Source organism: Buceros rhinoceros, unplaced genomic scaffold (assembly GCF_000710305.1).
Source record: "Buceros rhinoceros silvestris isolate BGI_N320 unplaced genomic scaffold, ASM71030v1 scaffold3354, whole genome shotgun sequence".
NCBI lineage: Eukaryota > Metazoa > Chordata > Aves > Bucerotiformes > Bucerotidae > Buceros > Buceros rhinoceros.
In genome coordinates, this window is record NW_010407516.1 from 113,835 (window position 1) to 134,213 (window position 20,379).

General features: G+C 38.9%; 1 protein-coding gene across 1 annotated transcript in view; it reads left to right on the forward strand.

Moving 5' to 3' along the window:
* LOC104491983 (dynein heavy chain 5, axonemal-like) overlaps positions 1 to 20,379 on the forward strand; it is a gene marked incomplete at its 5' end in the record, with an annotated part of 143,474 nt that overhangs the window by 113,748 nt on the left and 9,347 nt on the right. Inside the window, 2 exons of the mRNA XM_010134480.1 lie at positions 4,283 to 4,471; positions 12,263 to 12,395. Coding sequence (XP_010132782.1) covers positions 4,283 to 4,471; positions 12,263 to 12,395 — 322 coding nt within the window. The remainder of the gene's footprint in view (positions 1 to 4,282; positions 4,472 to 12,262; positions 12,396 to 20,379) is intronic.

Here is a 20,379-nt window from a genome sequence, read left to right on the forward strand (position 1 = left end):
GATTTTACAAATACGTAAACAGCAAAAAGATGACTAGGGAAAATGCGGGTCCATTGCTCAATGGGGCAGGATAACTACTGAGAATTTGTGTTGAAAAGACTCAGTGCTTGCTTTGCCTTTGTCTTTACCAGTAAACTGGCCTCCAAGAATCCCAGGCCCCCTAGACAAAAGGTCTAGAACAAGGAACTTAACCCTTGTGGAAGAGAACCAGGTTAGGGAGCATTTAAACAAACTGAACATACATGGTTCATGGTAGCTGATGGGTTGCCCCCGAGTGCTGAAGGAGATGGCTGATGTCATTAATCAGTAAACTCCATGACAATGTAATCAGTAAAGTCCTGATTAGTTTAAATGGTCGTGGTAATTGGAAGAAGTTCCTGAATAAAGAAAGATAGCAAATATCACTCCAATCTTTGAGAAAGGAAGAAAAAAGATCTGGTGAACTACAGACTGGTCAGCCTCACCTCAGTACCTGGGAAGGTGATGGAGAAAGTAATTTTGCAAAGCAAAAATCCCAGCTGGGCACTGTGCTGGACAGCCTGCTCTAGCTGACCCTGGTTGAACAGGTGGTTTTCATTAGATGACCCTCAAAGGTCCCTTCCAAATGTTCCAATATTTTGTTATTTTTGCAGTTCTGTATAGGATTGAGCAGACATGTGAACTGAGAAATAATGAAAGTGAAGAAGCCATATAGTTTCATTGTGCATGTTATAATTGGGAGATTATTGCATTTTGGCAACAGCAAGGTCTGGATGTTGCCATGAATTGCTGGGTTAGGTGCAAGGTAACTCCCGGTCGCAACCACTTTTACATGACCTGATGCGTGTACTCGCAGTGGTCTCATTAACTGGAGGACTGCAACTTTCTGCTCCCTGTAGTACTGGCACATGTGATGAAGTTAGTTAAAATTGAAACAGAAGTGAATGCTCTGGATTTCTGTCTCATTGCTATTAAGTTGATAAATGCCCTTGGAGGTAAGATATGTTAAAATTAAATAGACAGGACTGAACAGAAAAAAATGGTTTTCTGGTACTGAGAATGTGCTGACTAAGAGGGCGAGAAGCCTCCAAGGTCATGAAATAAAGTGAAAACTTTTCAAGTCTCTGAAGGCAGTAAAAGCAGAGTGCAAATGTATTTGTGCTGGCAATGATACACCTTTTCCAAAAGATGGTAAATACAGCTGTGACAATACACCGGTGGCATCGATTTGAGCCCAGCTCATAAAGTGGTTCCTATCAATGTATGAACCTTGACTCTGTCAGGTTTCAGGTGTCACATTCACAGATCTGCTTTTCTAAGCAGTTGGGAACCAATCTCGCAATGCTGCAATGTATTTTTAAAGTATTTTGATGCCTGTAAAAAGATCTGTATGCATGGTTTGATGTAGGGGAATTTTACCTTTGACTTTTATGTAAATAGGATAAAGTCCTGGAATGCAAACATCCTTTTCTCCTTCACATTTTCACAAGTTAGGAAGAAAGTTACTACCTTCTTCTGTCATTTCAAAATCTGTCAAAATTGCTCATGGAAACCTTTAACCTTTTAAGCCCCCAGTCTTCTTTGTTACATAAAGAATATCGTACTAGTCAAAACAGTGTATCTTTGTTTCCTCCCCTTTCTATTTTTCGTTTAGAAAGACTGAATAAGTTGGATTGCTGTATCCTTTCTCTTTTGATGAAATTTCAACCTCTGATCAGAATAAACACTGACTTCTGAAGAGGGCTATTGAACTCGGCAATCCCTTTGAAAATTACTTTTGATTTCAGAGTGGTATAGAGCTTTAGCAATTGGTTTTGAGGATGCATCAGGCTAAAAAAAACCCCCAAAACCTGAAAGACAGAATCCAGCATCCCCTTTTTAATCAAAATTCCCAGAGATTTTGGATCAAAAGATTATAAATTTGGCTCTTGATTAATTTGCAGAACATCCAGGAGACTGCACCACTCATTGCCTTACTACTCTTGTTTCTTTGTTCTTATTCCTGCATATATCACTCACATGAAAACATAGAACCAGAATTGCCTCCCATGTAACATACCTGTCTTTGGCAATATCACACCAATTATGAAGTTAGCCTTTGGACCACCACTACAATTTACATTCACAATAGCAGATACTTTTCATGTTTCTAACCTGGGCTATAGCATTGCCACAAAATCTGCTTAGAGCAAAACCAAGCAAATTGTGCCAGAGCAAAAGTGGTAAAGAGTGTATCTTCAAAATGTGTATTTCATTCCCTGATAAATAAAGTGCACTGATATTTTCACTTTTAACAGCTCTAAACATTCAGGTAAACTGCTATTTGTAAAATGTGTTAAATCCTACCTGGAACCAGCAGAAAAAGACCTGAGGTTGTTAGTTGACAGCCGATTGAACATGAGCCAACAGTGTGCCCAGATGGCCAAGAAGGTCAATGGCATCCTGGCTTGTATCAGGAACAGTGTGGCCAGCAGGAGCAGGGCAGTGATTGTCCCCCCGTACTCAGCACTGGTGAGGCCACACCTTGAGTGCTGTGTCCAGTTTTGGGCCCTCACTCCAAGAAAGACATTGAGGTGCTGGAACGTGTCCAGAGAACGGCAACGAAGCTGGTGAAGGGTCTAGAGCACAAGTCCTATGAGGAGCAGCTGAGGGAACTGGGGTTGTTTAGCCTGGAGAAAAGGAGGCTGAGGGCAGACCTTATCGCTCTCTATAACCACCTGAAAGGTTGTAGCGAGGTGGGGGTTGGTCTCTTCTCCCAAGTAAGAAGTGATAGGACAAGAGGAAATGACCTGAAATTGTGCCAGGGGAGATTTAGGTTGGATATTAGGAAAAAATTATTTAAACAAAGGGTTGTGAAGCATTGGAACAGGCTTCCCAGGAAGGTGGTAGAGTCCCCATCCCTGGGCGTCCCATGAAGGTGGTAGAGTCCCCATCCCTGGAAGGCTTGTAGATGTGGTGCTTAGGAACGTGGTTTAGTGGTGACTTGGCAGTACAGGATGAACGCTTGGACCTGATCGTAAGGCTCTCTTCCAACCAAAATGATACTGTGTTTCTGCAATTCCATGCTAGTCACGGTCACACATTCTCTCACACACACCGTTAGGTCTGTTCTGTGTTCTTCGTACTGTGGTAAGGATCAGATCCACAGCTGGTGCGAATCAGTGCAGCTTTGCTGGCTTTGACGCACAATTGACACACAATCAGCCACGTATATCCTTCATCTCCGAGTTTCCAGATTTGCAAGCATAACAATGTTGCATATGGCCCTTTTAATTCTGTCCTCGAACTGTGTAAATACTGATTACTACAAGTGTCTTCTTGTAATATACCAATTCTAATGCAATATATGTGAAAACATGAAAAATGAGAAATGGAAGATTGCTTGGCTTTGGTGCTTAGTTTGAGGGCAAGCCTTCCTCGTTGTTGGATCAGTGGTTCAAAGTTTGTAAGAGATAGTTAATAGCTATAATTAAATGAGCAGAACAATTCCCCCTGGAGGGGACTCGCAATTGTCAATCTGACAATTATAGACTTACTGATATTTCAGTGGAAGTTTCAGAGAAAGCTATTATCATTCAGAAAAAGGGCAGCTTTGCAATAATTCTGTGCTAGCTGTATCTTAAATAGAATAATTCCATTTCGGAATAAGGTGAAGTAAAAAGTGGAGACTTAACCCAAAAATAGCTAAACCATAAAATATATTAAATATTTCACCCGTTGTAAAACCTTGAGATACTTGAGGGTGGGCAGTGTTTTAGTCACTGTGCTGCATGCCTTATAAGCCTAAGAGGCTGAGTAAAACAAAATGTGTTAGAAATGGTAGCTTGTTAGGTAGATGTAGATTGTTAGGGGTATCTACTTGAGCTGGTACAATAGCAATAGATCTGTAGAGACACAGGGCTAGTGGTGAGGGGTCATCGTCCACATATGATGTGTTTCCAACAAACTTTAGTCTGAACCAGCGGAAAGGAATCAGTCTGTACCCCCTGAGAGCACTCCACAGCATGTTCCGAAGCCTGCGTGAAGATAATCAGATCAGTTAAAAATCAACCAAACAAAATCCCCCAGTCACATTAATGAAAATGCTATTGTGTATGCAGTCTATGTTCATGTTTTTATGTAATTTGGGCCTGGTCCTTGGCCAGTTAAGTGTGTGTACTTCCACTGACCTATTCACATCTATTGTTTCATAGAGCTGAGGATTTTCTTCCTCATTTATGCATTTTTGTGCATTCTTTCACTGATATAATTTTAGAAGGAAAACTGCAATTTTTTTTTCTATTTTTTTCTCTTTTACCATAAGGTATTTGGACTTCACCCTAATGCAGATATAACTTACCAGACTAACCTGGCTAATGAGACATTAAGTACAATTGTGAGCATCCAGCCCAAAGACAGCAGCACTGGAGGAGGGGAAACCCGAGAAGCAGTGGTGCAGCGTCTTGCCGATGAAATGCTAGAGAAGTTACCTCCAGATTATAACCCTCATGAGGTATATGCTGCTTTATAAATACAGATGTTTAGTGTATGTATGTGTTTTACGAGTTTTATTCTACTTCTTAAATTTAACTGGCACATGTTTTAAAAAGCTGCTAGAATTATGCATAGTGTTTTATAAGTCTGTTTTGGTTTATTATCTAAAATATCCCTACATTGGAAACATATGTTTCAAATGCCATAGTCCACATAATTAGTCACCTTAACTCAGAAGAGAATTCTCACAAGAGAATTCAGAAATGTGTTGCCCTCCTTAGTAAGTTAGGGAAGGACACCAGTGCCTCTTTCTGAAAGATCAGTGATCTTAAAGTGGTTACAGCTTTCAATTTACCTGCTCTTATTATGATACCACCACTGTGAATAGTGGATTTTGTCACTGACCTTTTCATGCCCAGATTTTTTGGGCTTTGAGCATAACAGATACATTTGTCAATATTTTATTGCATTTTTGATTAACAGTCTCATTAAATGGAAAAATCCAGCACAGAGCAATCCTGCATCAGATTGTAAGTAGGACCTGGTGTCTTCCCATGTGTTTCACGAACATTAACTCTTGAAAACCCCTCATTTCCACAATTTTATTATTTACAATTCTGTTTCTCAGTGATAGTGCTTTTTTCCCCCAGTTGCAGCCCAAGCTTGTAGAGTGCCCGCTATACAGTATTGCAGCTTGCTTTATTTCCTTCTCTAGCCAACTTAGAGTGTCCACTTCGGTTACAACCAATAGTCTTGATGCCCTGGCAATATTTCCTATCTTCTGTTCTACTATTTGCCTTAGATTTAATATATCTTGTATAAATAGCCTCTTCTGTACTGCCGTAATTCAACTCAGAACTTCTCTTTTCATTCTCCTCTTGGCAAGCTACTTAAAATCTGTGACTCTTTATGGTGAGGTTTCCTAGCAGCTTACTCCATGTAGTTATTTTTCCATCCATCCCTGCTTGTGTTTCTTTTTTTGTCACCTGTTTATTGAGTGATTCCCAGTGATAGTATATAAATCATTTATTTGTAGAATTTAATTTCGAATGGAGTCAGTTTTCTAGTTTTCACATTACTGTTTAATAGTAAAAAATACTAGAAATAGCAAATGAAATATAGTAAGTATAATAACTAATCTAATAAATTTCATACTTTACACTTCGGATCTACACCTATAATCTACACCTTTTCCTTTATCCTTCCTGTCAGAGTAAAGCTTTTTCATGGAACTAGTTTCTCCTAGTTTTTATTCAGCTCCTTAGAAATTTTTTTTCAATCCAATTTGCGATAGCAATAGAATACTGAATGCCTGGGTGGCATATATGGTTTTGCCATATTTGTAGTATGTGTATTGTGCCAATTTTTTGAGGACATTATCTAAATCCTCCAAGGGAGTATGTCTTCATTCCTTTATTAAACTGCCAACTTTTTTCCTCCTGAATAATTTTAAATACTTAGAAGACACCAACAGTACTGGACTCTATATTGTAACCAGAGGATATTCTTGCCCTCAGGTTTTACACCTGGGAAATTTGTGCAGTGCCCTTTAGTCTTGTAAAATGCAGACATGCTTGTTTAATCCGAACATCACTTCTGAATGATTTGAACAAACACTATTTTTCTCTGGCATTTCTTCTTTTTAATCTTGGTCTCATTCACTCACATTCCTTCTTAGTTTGTTTACTCAGGTTATTCACAGAACACACACACAGAGTAGGACTCCCCTTTTCAATCACTTCCTCAAGTGTCTTAGCTTTGGAGACAGCCAGTTATGGAGCCAGGAGCTGTAGTTAAGGACAAAGAGTCTGGGGGGTTTCTTTTGGAAGTTCCACCCTGCACTCTTAACTTGTTTCTATTTTACTACCATTTTTGGGCACAATACATACTTTTCCATGTATAAAAAAATCATCATCAATTGTTTTCATTGCTGTATCACACTCATGATCCAGTAGTATGACAAGCTATTATCTTTTCTCATGATCTGCCAATCATACTTGCAGGGTTTTATTTTCTTATAAGTGATTGTCTTTATAATGATGCTCACAATCAGTTGGTTCTTTGCTTCTGTACCACTTCTCCGACATCTCTGAGCTTCAAGGAAATCTCTTTTGCTTCAATTTGCTTGACAGCTGTTCTCTTATGATTCAAGTAAGTAGATTTGTGTTTGTACAGGTCGAACTAATATTAGGTATTACTACTTCAGAAAATGCTTGTGTGTTGTTTCCACCCCTCCATCCCCACTTCATTCTTACAGGCACAGTCAGAGGATGTCCTGTTGGATCTACTTTTACCCTCTGTGTTTCTTGTATATGAGCTCAGGGTGTAAGTTTGTTTCATTCTCTTATCAATAAGTGTAGATAACACCTCTTCTTGGTGGTTTCTGGTTTTCTCAGGTTCTGTACATCTTGATCTGAGAATTACACTTCTCTGATTAATCACAAACCTCTAGTTACACACTGTTTCTTCAGTCCATATTACTGATGAATGATATAGTACTTTTCCACAGAACCGTTCAACAATCACACTTTGTATCATAACAGTAATACCTTTGCTCTGAGTATCTTCAGAACATCATCTGGTCATTTTCCAACAGTTTATATTGGTAATAATGAGTTCCTCTGTACCTCCCTTCGGCTGTGTCAACTGCACTACAACTTCAGATTTTACTTCTGCAGTGTTACGAGATCTGGCATTATTTCTTGCAGTTCCTGATTCTTCAGTATCTCCTTCTTAATTTTGCTTAATGGATTTACTCTTTCTCTCATTCTTTTGACCTTGGAACTCATTTGTGTCTTTACCAATGCTTCCTTTGTTGGAGGGAATTTCCCATTTCTGCCATTAGTGCCCAGTTTCTCTTCTTTGTTACCGTTGTTGTTTATGTGCCAGTGTGGCCACCTCTACCCAAGAAGCAAAAAATCTGTATCAAATGTGTTTCTCATAAGAAGTGAGGCTCTGTATCTCTGTAACCTCTTAGAAAGGTCAGAGATGGCAGGAATAACCTGTAAAGAAAGCTACATTTTTAAATGCAAGTTTGCATAAACTGACCAAAAAAAAAGTCTAAAATAAAAAAAAATATTAGATTATGTTCACTATCATATAACTAATAATTTTATTAGTCAGAGCAGAAAAGAAAGGAGAGTTCAGATGTTCTCTCAGGGAAGAAGCAACAGAATTTAGCAGAAGCTACAATATAATAAGCAAATGAAATTAAGCTTGCAAGCATAAGGAGTGAAATGGATTATGTAATTATTTCCTGTGATGTCTGAAGGAAAAGGAATGAGATGACTTCTGCTGTTTGTCAATTTAAGTCAACATTTGGTCATTCAGGGCATTATTACTTACTAGATCAGTTTAACAATCCTGAAACAAACAAAGCTAATATACTAAATTGTAAGAGACTGAGGGAATATGTCAAAAAGAGTTCCTATGCATGCCTCATTGGGTAAGAGCAGTAAAAAGAAAAACATCCATTAGTCCTAGCAGTGCAGCTTGGGTTTGCTTTTAGAAGACTATTGTGCTCCAGTAAGGCCACAACATGGTAGTCTTTGGAAATTCAGTTATAGAGACAATATCAGAGGAGAAAAGGAATAAAAAATTTAGGAAATGAATGAAGGTAATTAAAAGCAAATACTCTTCAGGGAAAGTGGCAGGTGCCTTTGCTGTCCTTGATCAGTTTTCATGGCTCCCTTTAGAAAGCCTGAAGTGAATTTGCTCAGACTTCAAACCCCAACAGACTCAGTTGGGGACATGCTATATGCTACATGACATAGGGACATGATATATGCTGCTGCTGCTATTGTTGTTTTTTTCTAATGCTTCCTCTCACCAGCCAAATACCTGACTCGATGTCCACCCAAAGGACTATAAACCAAACAAGTCACCTTGGCGTACTTTATCAGACTGTGGTTTGACACAGCTGATGGAAAAACAAAATCAACCTTCCTCCTGACCTAAACTGTCTTCATTTTTCTCACTCCAAAGACAGAGGCAGAGTAAGAGTTCTGCTTTCATGACCCCTTTTGCTTCTGGTTCTTGTCCAACAGGTAACAGAGAGATCAGTGGTAAAATGATTAGGTCCCGACAGTCCATGCGAGTGAAGATAGATGTAAGAATAAATGTCAGCCTGTCACACACAGAGGTTTATAATGAAAATGATCCTTGCAGCTTGAAAAACCGCTTGCTAGGGAATAGGCCTGGAGACATTCCAAAGGTACTACACTTCATTGGAAGCTGGCTTTTAACCCAAGTAGCAATGCTTTTTTTTTCTTAAATATTTTTTGTAGTATTGATTTCATCTTATTCTCCGCTAAGGCTATGACTACATTAGCAAATATTGCCTAGGAATAGGAGTTCATCCGAGGTCCCCAGGCTGGCTTTAAATGTTTTACTGGGGAATATACTTTGGTCTAACTCTAGTCCGGGCCTGTAGGCTGAATACCTACAGTAGTGGTTAGAGTACATTAGACTCCCTGAGGCATAAGTTTTGGTTTAGTTTAATCTGAAACTAATCTAGTTTGTGTGCCTGAAGTCTACTTTTCAGTGCATGTGTTTGGCTACAAAAAAAAAAAAAAAAAAAAAAGCTGCACATCTCTGTCGCCTCTGCACTGAAGCAACGGAAGCCTTTTTTTCATAGATGGTTTTGGGGAAAAAAAAAAAAAAAAAAAAAAAAATTGGGGTCTGAACTGAAACACTAACGTAGCTGATTTTGTGAGGTGTCTCTGTTTACTTTCCAACCCTATCAAATATGGTGCTTACGCAGCTCTAGAGTTTCAGCTATTTTCTACCTATTTCACTGCCTGCTTCCTTGTATACAACACAGAAGTGGTCCTTGACACAACTCGAAAAGAGCTTTGGCTTGGACATGCCTTGAGCTTGTCTTTCCTATTCAGGGCTCCTACTTAGACCATCCCATAGAATGATGGAATTTCCTGTTCTACTGACAAAGAGTATAGTAAGTAACCAAGTCTGAAAACAAGAGCTTTTATTACAGGAACTTGATCACTGACCGGTAACTCACATGAGTTCGGTGACTGCTTTTCTGCTGAATGTCCTATAATGGGTGTGGTGATAAAGGAGTTGGTGACCTGAGGACTGCTAAGAAATGTGCATAGAGAAATCTGACACAGCAGAGATATGCCTTGCAAAATCTTGTAGACAAAGCTATCAAGATTGTCATTTTAGTTGCTCCTTTCTTAAATTGCCTTGTTTTATGTTATATGACAGCTGTTTGCATAATGCAAAGGAGATGTTGTAAGTGGACTTTATGGAATTACTCTATTAATACCAGAAAGGCTATTTTGGTTAGTGAGTTTTGTCTTGTGAGGTTTTTTCTGTCAGTCAATATCCATCTCCTTATGTCATAATAAATACAGCACTGGAAGTAAGTCATCCGATTGCTTCGTAAGAATTCTGATATAAAACCAGAGCTGCTATTTAAAACTAATCTTAACAGCAAGATTTCCAAGACAGGCACCGAGTAAATATCACTGCAGGTCAGGATTGGTTTGTGTACAATAAGGAAGGAAGTATGTGATTTTTTTCAGTTTTCATATCTGATTATGCTGGATGCTCCAGGCTGAGTGCTGTGAACATACCTAGGATGAATTAACAAATTTCTGCATTATTGGTTCACTCCATTATTCCAAACATTGCGGGTATTTTTGTAGGTACATGAAAACAAATTCTGAGAATTCACAAGTTAAATTGTACAATTATCAGTACAGTAATATTTTAGAACATTTATTTCATCTTGTCTTTGTCGATTCGAAGATATCAACATTTTGGAAAATAACACCTTTAACAACCTCTTCCATGCAACTTTTCCTCAAATGGGAGAAATCCTTCGTCTCAATGATCTCCAAAAGAAACACATGCTTTGTAGACTAGAAAGAAGTTTATTATTTAAAAGATAAAATGTATGGGCTATGTTCTGTATAATTCCTTTCTTATTAGCAGCATGCACTAGATTTCTCAGTATTCTGCAAAAAAATCGAAGCTTTTTTTTTGCTTTTTTGGCAAGAGGTAGAATTATCAATTCCTGTGAAATTTTCTGAAAGCAGGGGCTTTGCTTGGATTTTGTATGAAAAAGATCAGAATACTTCATTGTGTAGATTATCTAAAAAGAGTTTATGATCTCAGCTTTAGTCTTGTGATTTTAGTATTTTTTTTCTCTTTTACAGGAAGAAACACTTTAACTCAGTCTGTAAAATGAACTGTCATGCTGCAAAGCATTAACATAATTGGCTGGCATCTATTTCTTGGACATTCTGTCTGACAAACTCATGGGTCCTTGTGATTAAAATATGATTAATAACCTCGCTAATAGCTGTTGAAAAGGAGTATTTTATTTGGCTTGGAGTTAAAACCTGAGAATTTGAAATTGTCTAAGCATTTACTCATTTATACTAGCAATTATAACTATTCAAATGTTGTATTTTATTCACCTCATGGAAACTTGCTGTTCAGTGTAATAATAAGATCTTTAGTAATGTTTACTCTGTGTATCTGGAAAAACACAAAGCAAAATACTCTCGCCTTGATGAAATAGCACACATTACACCAAATCTTGTGGCTTTACTTGGCTGTGTGGAATTCCAATTATATTCTGCTCTTTGAGAGAATAGATTTCCTTCATCTTTTGTTAGTAGGCTCAAAATAAGCTCTTAAATTATTTTAGCAGACTGATCCTGAGTCAGCTCTTTCATGATAAATTCATGGCCATATAAGTATCTGGATTTAGGGTCTTATTCCGGAGTCCCCTTGCAGAATTTCACCTGCAGAGGAAAGGAGTGACTAGGGCAAAGATCAGGGTTCAGGCTGCTTCAGTGTGAAAGACAATGCATGTGGCTGATTGGTAGCAAGTACAGAGGGCCATTGCCTTTCTGACAACTGAGTTAGACTGGGGATAAACACTTGAAAGTCTTAAAAATCAGGAATTCTGGTACTAGGTGAGGTATAGGCACCATGATTTCTGCAGGTGCCACTAAACCCTCTCTCATGCACTATTGTATGCAGTGATCTGTGATAGACATGGAACATACGGTGTATGTCTGAAGCATATTGTATATGCCTCATATGCTAAAATGAGACAGGGAGTGCTTTTGCTACAGTTGCTGTGACATGTCCTTGAGTAACATAGACAGCTAATACCATTTTAAAAATGTTCTCTGTTGAATGTGAGTGAAAGAACTGTTATCCTTAAATATTAGTAAGACAAAAGCTTCTACCTACAAAATGGTGCTTATAATGGTGTAGCAGAATTTGGGGGTAGCTGTATTATTCCTGGCAATCTTGCTCTCTAGTAATGCATCCATGAGTACCTTGTCTTATGAGTGAGTCGTGCTATTGGAAGCAGCAGCTTTTATATATCATTGAGCTTGTTAAGTCAAACTCCATTTGTAGCGTTATTTCAACTCAGCAGGGCAAGAAGAGGTGAGAAAGTTCACTTAGTGCAATTTGGAAATATGAAGAAGTTACCATCAAACATGCTTTTGTATGGCATGTGGGTTATTTTTTAAGATCTAAGACCCTGCAGTCTTAACAAGGGCAGAAGAAACTGCTGTGTCCCTTCAAAAAGAGGGAACTTTCCCTCCTTAGAATGATGGAGGAGCTCATTTTGGTAAGCTAATGAGTCACAGTGTGCTAAATATTACAGTTGGCACAGGACTTGAATGGCCATCTGTTACATGAAAGTTTCTTTTCTCAGGAATTATGTGATACAACTGCAAAAACATCCTTTTGCTTTCACAAATAATTGCATGAGGAACAGGAGATTAAGTTTTACAATCATTGCACTATTCTTGCCTAGGTGAAAGCCCAGCTTCAAAAGATGGGAGCTATTCAACCCATAAATATATTTCTCCATCAAGAAATTGACCTCATGCAGCATGTTATATCAAGAGTTCGAACTACACTGACTGATCTCAAATTGGCTATCGATGGTAAGTGACAATATTAAAAATCATACTAATTAAAATGCAATAATTACTACTTACAGTTGCTTATACTACATAACTAAATAAATATTCTCCCTCCTTTCCTCTCTTTCTACCTCTTTGTCTTTTGTTCTCTCTCTCTTTTCTCTTTTTGTCTCTTTTTGTTCTCTTTTTGTCATCTGAACGCTAATTCTAGCCCTTAAAGCCTCCTGATTTAATTTCTAAGGACACTCCACCTTAATTTATTCTGTATCATTTGCTCCGGTATTGCAGTTCATGTCCCACAGCACTACTACACTTCTGTGATTCTCACTAGGATCTCTACATAGCTCAGAAGAGCTCAGTTGTGTGATTAGCACCACAGGTCACGTGCCAGCGTCATTTAGGAAGTTAAACTGAGATGTAATGGTGTAGAACAAGGTAGAAGTGTTGCTTCTGAGCAGTTGAGGCACTCAGCAGGCCAGGTGATAAAGAGTCTGATTTAAGGTGAGATTTGCAATGTTCATGAAACTGGTTATACCAGATAGGATGTCTCTAAATGCAAGCTGAAGTGAGTGGGAGTGCCAGTCAAAACAGAGTGATAGGATTCTTCTTTTAGCCATCACAGGAGGTAGGGAAGAGCAGTCTCTGTCTCTCAGAGACAGGAGGAACTGGCTGAAAGTGAGCAATGGTGAATGTAGTTAAAATAAATCAAGAATACAGGTGACTAGAAGCAGATGGAAATTTTGATCAGAAAAGGAGAAGGGATGATAATGTTACCATCTGCTTTTTGTCTTCATTTCTCATTTCGCTCATCTGCAAGAGTTGAAATATCCAAGAAAGAAAGTGTGCTGTTGCTCAGGCAAGCTTCTTGAGTTAACAATAGGTGAAAATAGAGCAGTAATTGCTCAGTTCCACTGCTGAAGTTCTCGCTCAAGTTTGCTGTCATCCAGCAGAGAGACAGAAAATACCTGAGGCAGCAAACTGTCCCCACAGGGAGAAGGCCAGAGTGCCTCAAAACTAGCCCCTTCTGATACAGGTGATGGCAGTACTGTGGTCTGTCTTACTGGCGTTTTCCAGTCTTTTGACTATAAGTCTTTCTTAAAGGGAGATTTTTTTTTAATTTGTATTTTTGTTACATAAGACATGCTTCAGAAACATCATGCCTATAATCTGAATCTGGGAAAGAGGTTCATAAATGTGCCCGAGGCTAATTAGCTTCTACATCCTGTAGTAACCTAAGATCAAGTTGGAAGAAACAATTGTTCTCTGTTTCAATACTGAGCTGAAAGTTCACTTTTATATGTGCACAGAGTCCCTTTTCAAGTAAATTCAAATAATGCTTTCAATCCAAGAAAGTATTGTGAGAGATATATTTAAAGTCTCAAAATGTACAATATTCTGCAGAGGGGTGGATGAGTAACATAATTTATTTGCGCTTAGTATTCAGTTCCACAGTGGGCACAGTCCTCTACCAGATGTTTAATCAAGTTAATGCCGTAACTTCTGTGCAGTCCTCTAAAACATTATAATTTTCTTAGGGACAGGCAAGTTAAATACAGCGAAATATTGCTCTGAAAACAAAAGTGGATGATTATTCGCTTCTGGCAGATTCATGATACATCAAGTGTATGTGGCAGACCATTAATTAGAGGATGGAAAGAACATTTAGGCACTCTCTCTTGTCTCAGCAAAGGGAAAACCCCAAACTATCTTGTAGTACATTATCCCCCAAAACATGTCAGCTGCAGTCTCAGGTCATCTGAGGTGCTCCTTTTCCTTTACAGTGAGGTAAACGAGTCTAACTGCTCAAACAGGTTGTGTGAATTTTGACATCTGCCCTGGTCATGCATCTGGCTCTGGCATCATGAACCTGTTAAGGCCTGAGCGCCCCCATGCAACAGATCTAGATTTTCAAGCAAATTTTGTGTTTAAGAACATAGCGCATCTTCATGTTGTGTCATGGAGCTTTGTGAAAGGAGGTCTGAATATTTGATTCATAATATTTGATTAGAGGTTGAATGTAAATAGATGGAACTTATAATTTTGCTGTGGCTCACTGAATTACATCTGAGGTAATATAAAGCTCTCCTCAGTGACAGCCCATGTGCAGTTGAACACAAAGGATGTTGAGGGAATGAGCCGAGCCGGTTTTGACCCTCTATCCAGAGGTCAGACTGAGCAGTGTTCAGCTTTTGGAAAGGGTGAGAATGCTCAGAATGCATCCAATGTGTGTGTTTGTTGGCAGCCTTGCCCCCAAGCATGCATCTTTGCCAATAAACTTTGCTGCCTGGAGGGATACTTTTGGGGATCAAATTGTATTAATTAGATCGTAGCTGCACTTTGTACTCTCACTTATGTCCCAACCATTAGTTCTGTTTTAATTACTTATTGATTTCCCAGAATGCTTTTCACAGTTGGTAGAATATAGAGCTTCACATAAATCAGAAAGCAGTGATGATGATTGTCCTCTCAGGTGACCCGAGTAGAGGCTATGTTGCAAATAGAGAGATCTTTTTAGAGACAAGGAGAAGTAAGACATGGGGCTTGAACCAAAACTCCAGATCCTGATGGTTTATGAACATCAGATTTTGAGGCCCTGGCAGAAGATGGCCACATTCCTCGTAGGGTGGTATAAGAGCTATAAAGTTCCCCTCTTGCACTAATGAAGACAGTGTCTTTAAACGCACTAAAGTCTAATGACCCGTTCAGTACTTCCTTGTCTTTTAGCATTTGTTTGAGTAGAGGGGAACTGAATGTGGCCTATCTGTGAGACTGGGGGAGGGGGGTCTCTTTATTTCTCCACGCACTTAAGTAAGAGCGGTAAGTGTTTTGATGGCACCCTGATGGGTCTTCTATCAGTGAAGAAAGTGAGAAGAGAGATTCTGAGGGTGTTATCCCTGGTCCTCCTTGAGTGGCTTCCATGAATCTCAGCAGCAGAGCATGCTTGTAGTAGCACAGAAAGTGAATATTGACCCCTTGCAATGGAAATAAGCACAGCTCTTAATTTGGTTTTATTTCCTGTTTTTTTTTTTAACCTACTTAACATTCTGTTTAAGGGCTTGTTGTGAAAGAAATAAATGCTTAACTCATTTATGAGTATATCTAGATTCTGCTTTGGTGATAAAACTGAATCCACTTGGCAAAAAAGTCTTATAGCTTTGTGTTTTCCAACTAATCCTTTGAAACTGCCTACTTCATGAACAAGCAAAGGCCATACCAGAAACCCTGGATTTGCTATCCTTTCATGTCATATGAGCTCCATGATCACAAAACTCCTGCTGCTATTTATGCAGTGCTTGCAGGGTTAGGAGAGAGAAGTCCTTTTTCTGTTAACGTATTTCCTGAGAATACAGCAATTCCTCTAAAAGATTTACACGACTTGTAATGTGTAAAGATTTTTTTTTTTTTTACAAGCTCAGAGTTTTTGTTCCTTACATTTTTTTTAGTACTTGCAAGACAAGTACCTAAAGGAGCCATAACCCACAAGACCAACGTAGAAGTCAAAAGATCTGGGTTCAATATAAATTAACTACTTCTGAAGTCATCATGGTATTTGTCATGGAGAAGGTCTACACAGGAAAGGAAACTTTCCACTGCAACTACAATATTGTCACAAAACTAGTGTAGTTTCATGCGTGTCATGTACACCAGACATAACCTACAAGCTGGGACTTGGAAAAATAAATCACAGATTGCTCTTATCCTGCGCTGAAAGAGAAGCCAAACAGAGCTTTTGGAACAATAGGACAGGAACAAGGATATTGCTAAGGAGAAATGGGGCTCTGCTCTTTGCCCTCTTTTTACCCATACGGATGTTTACCATGTGCTTGTTCTTTAAATGATGCATATTAGACACATGAAAACTCATTAGAATTAATACGCTAGCGTGTTTCAGGTATATATTTATGCCAGGCTGAGACATGTGAGAACACAGAGGTGAGACTATTGAGGCAGAAGGCATTGGACCGTAAAAAAGTATGCATTTTTGTATACGTTTCTAATATTTTTGAAACTTTATAATGCAGACAAAGCTGAATAATAACTGTTAATAACAGGACCTTGAGGAATACTGGTGCATTTCACTAGTTTCTGTACATCTCAGACATTGATTTGCTACCTTATTAAAAATTATTTCTTTAACCGCTTTTGGCTCGTCACCATCCTTACACTGCATTGCTAACCAGCATGTTGGCCATAGGTGTTCCCTTACTGTCGTTCACATAACAATATGTTGAAACACCCAGAACTTCATGTAGCTGTGAGCTAGCATATAGTTCTACACACATAATAGGAATCACTTAGAATCCCTACATCGTCTACACAAACTCATGGGTTAAGCCCCTGAAAGAATGAGGTAAATATTCTCCATGTTTTTCTAACTCAGAATACCACGATCTTGACAGTAGTGTTTGCATCATGTTGCTACAAGGGATTTCCATATGTAGCACCTTACAAGAGAGATATAAATGAACTCCAAAAGAGCCTGAAGAGGTAGCTGATAATTTATTCTAATCTATGTGGTGAAAAACTGAAGCTCAGGAAATTAGCCTTGCCAGAGTGCACAGGAAAGGTAATTCCCCAGAAAGGGAAGAAGGATGGATTCATTCCCACTGGCTGGTGAAGTTCTGTTTTGACTGATAATGCTCTAAGACTGCTAACGCTAACAGAATTTTAGTTTGCCGTGCTGTCAATAGTAATTTTGGACTGAAAAATCTTCGGCTCTTACCGTACTCATTCTTACAGTGTGTGTGCATGCATCCGTGCGTGCGTGTGTGTGTGTGTAAGGCCTATAGGGATCATCTGTGTATTCTATATGTGGATGTGGATTTTATTTGAAGATGATTAAGAGCAGGCAGTGAGGATATAAATGGAATGCAACGATGGCGACTTCATTTGAGGAAAGGAGGGGATGTGTCTAGTATGTCTTGTTGTGTAGCTACTCTTGGCTCAGCACCTCTCATCCACCGTTTAGTTCTCGTGCTGATAAGAATGCCAGAATGCCTCCTGTCATCTTTACGAAGTGGACAGCTTAATAAGTGTTATACACTCCTGCCATGATGCTGGCCAGGACAAACACACATTGCACATTTAGGACAAACTGCAGAAAATAGTTTATCTGCCTGTTCTATTAACCTAACTCAGGGTAGTGATTTATATTACTTTTTGGGAGGTGTGCACGGATTCTCCTCTTCAAATTATTGCTTTAAAATTTTAATTTTCAGTCCTTTTGTGGGTGCAGTCAAGTGCATTTGGTGCTGGAGCTGGTAAGTTTTCAGAACAATTTGCAAGGTTATCTTCAAATTGCCTTTTTACTGACTGAAGGAAATAGATATTGCAAAGAATCTAAGATTTTTGAGCTCTTCTATGTGAAAAATCACATGTTGCTCAAGATTCTTAGTTCCTTTCATCTCTCCTGATGTGAAGAATTAAATCAGAAGATTCTGCACCTGAAAAGAAAGGTGGGAAATGAACAGAAAACGGAAAACAGGAGCAAAGATAGGGTGTAGCTGGAGAGAATACCACAGTCTGCAAGTAAAAAATGGAGAGAGTGTTGTGCATTGCAGTGCTCGGCTACCTGATTTACTTCTCCTATTCAGAAGACTGGGAGCAAAAGGAGGTGATAAATTGTGGAGAGCCTTGGGATTAAAACAGCATGGTGGAGTTAAATGAGGTTCTGAGAGCTTCCCTGAAATCATCTCTAAAAGCCCAGAGAACTGCCTGAAGCAAAAAAAAAGTTGACTTCTTTCAGTACAGCAGCGGTGGCCACTGAGCTAGCAGAAACATATTAGAGCTTGCAAAAAAAAAAAAGGATTAAATTTTAGGTATGGGCAAACATACTCAGCTTTTATTGTTTTTATCTAGTACTCTGTATACCTTGTACCTTTGGGTGGAATAATAAATAGTGTGTTCTTTGGGGAAAGCACAAGCAAGATGTCTGTTGCCATAAGGCAGAAAGGGAGGGAAACTTAGGAAGTTACAAGCAAGTTTGGATTTTCTCTTCAGTGTGTTCAACAAAGAAGATGGAGTTGCAGCTTGGTGATGGAGGCAAGGGGTTACTGATCCAACAAAAAACCTGGTTGCTTGGGAGGTGAAGTTGAGTGGGTATTAAAGGCTGAAAAGATCAACTTCTATAGTTGTAGCTGTGGCAGTCAAGAATGGATTTATGCTTTCACTGAGCTTTTTCCTCTGTGTGCTGTTAAGGCTAGCTTAACAGACTCATTGTCTAGCAAGTATTGTCCTCAAGGGATAGTCTCCAATGCTATTATAATGATGTCAGCTATTGGCAAACTGTACTCGGTGGAGAAACTGGCTTCTTCTCATCTCATTTATATCCTACATAATTATTCTGTTATTCTCGAGTCACATCTGTGCCTGTGGGAAGAGAATCAGCCAGTGAATTGAGGGTTTTTTGGGTCATGCTGGAGTTTAAGATCCTTCCTTTGTTCCTAACTTTACCTACTCATTTAAATGAGATAACGTGCGTATTCTAGCCCAGATACAGGCTTTCCTAAATGTGAAATTCAAAATGTAGACCCAAATTTTACAGATTCCACTGTTTTCAGATTCAGCTTGTGGTAGGTATGGTAGTGAAAAGGGACAACTCCATTAAATTATACAAGGTCCTGGTGTAATCCATTCAAAACATTATATCTATTGAATGAAACAGCCTAAACCCAGACCAATTTAAAAGAACAGACTATTTACTTTAAATAATAATAATAAAAAGTGGTTATCCTCAGAACTGAGTATCTTTAGTTGGCTTATTCACTACACAGCAGTTGGATAGATTTAGATGTGGTTTAGAAGTGAGATGGTATAAATGTAGGACAATGAAAAGGGGGAATCCTAATTTCCAAACTGTGTATACTGTGCAAGCAGTATGGTTATGGTATATACTCTTTCTGAAGGATGAAAATACACTTGTCTTTAACTGCCCTGACCATTCATCAGTCCTTTTCAGATGGCTTTTTTTCCATTGAAGAAAGGGAATATCCCAAAGTAAACCCCAAAATAACCAAGGTATAAACAGCTGGCCAGTCTGATTCATTGAGCTTTCAAGCCTGTCATGTTAAGTTCATAGGACATTCAGTCTCTTCATATGCTAACCAGTGCTCAGGGTTTCTCAGAAGTTAAATATGAGAAGCCTGTGGTGGTGTGCTACTCATTCAATTTATCAAATATAGTTTTTCAAACACCCATATCACATTTCTCCAGAAAGGTGCCATTATTTTTCTTATGTGTTGCTAATCTTGTTTCTGATAATTATTTTATTTTTCAACTTATTTTTATTTTAATCAGAGTGTTTTAGCTGCAGAAATGCGTCCCAACACCCACAGATGTCATGTAGTGCTGAAATTCAAGCACGGTATGCCACTGCCAGAGATGCCACCCACTCATGGGGAATATGCAGCTATATGGGCAAGGCCAGAACTGTGAACATACCTTGTCCTCAAGAACACTCTGGCTTAGCATTCTCAGCAGCTGCTCTGAGTCATAACGGGCAGAGATCCTAAGGGATTTCACCATGCTTCAGGGCAGAGACTGGTTGTATTTCCCTACTTGAAAAGCTTCAGCCTGCCTACAAGAAGAGGGAAGAAAACGTATCTCTCTCACAACCCTTGTTGCAGGAGGAAGTTGGCTACATCAGCCTGAAAACAAGGAAGAACCAGAGATGAAAGAGTTCTCTCTTGGTAGTGATTCCCAGGTCTCAAATGGCGTGTTCTTCAGTTGTTTTGTCCCCTCATTACAGTTGCTCCAAAGTTGAAATGAACGCATGTTGCACGATTATTTCCCACTTTTTCTGCCTTCAGAGGGTGAATAGAGTGCATGGTCTAACATTACACTTTCTCCACAATGGGAAGTTGACGCATAGTGGCTTCATTCTTAAACATTGGTGCTCTTGGTTATATGCTAGAGAAGATTTATACCCAAAGAGAAGGGTTTTTAATTGTGGTTTTTAGCTATCCCAAAACACGATTCTGAACCTGACGGAGCTGCCATTACAGAG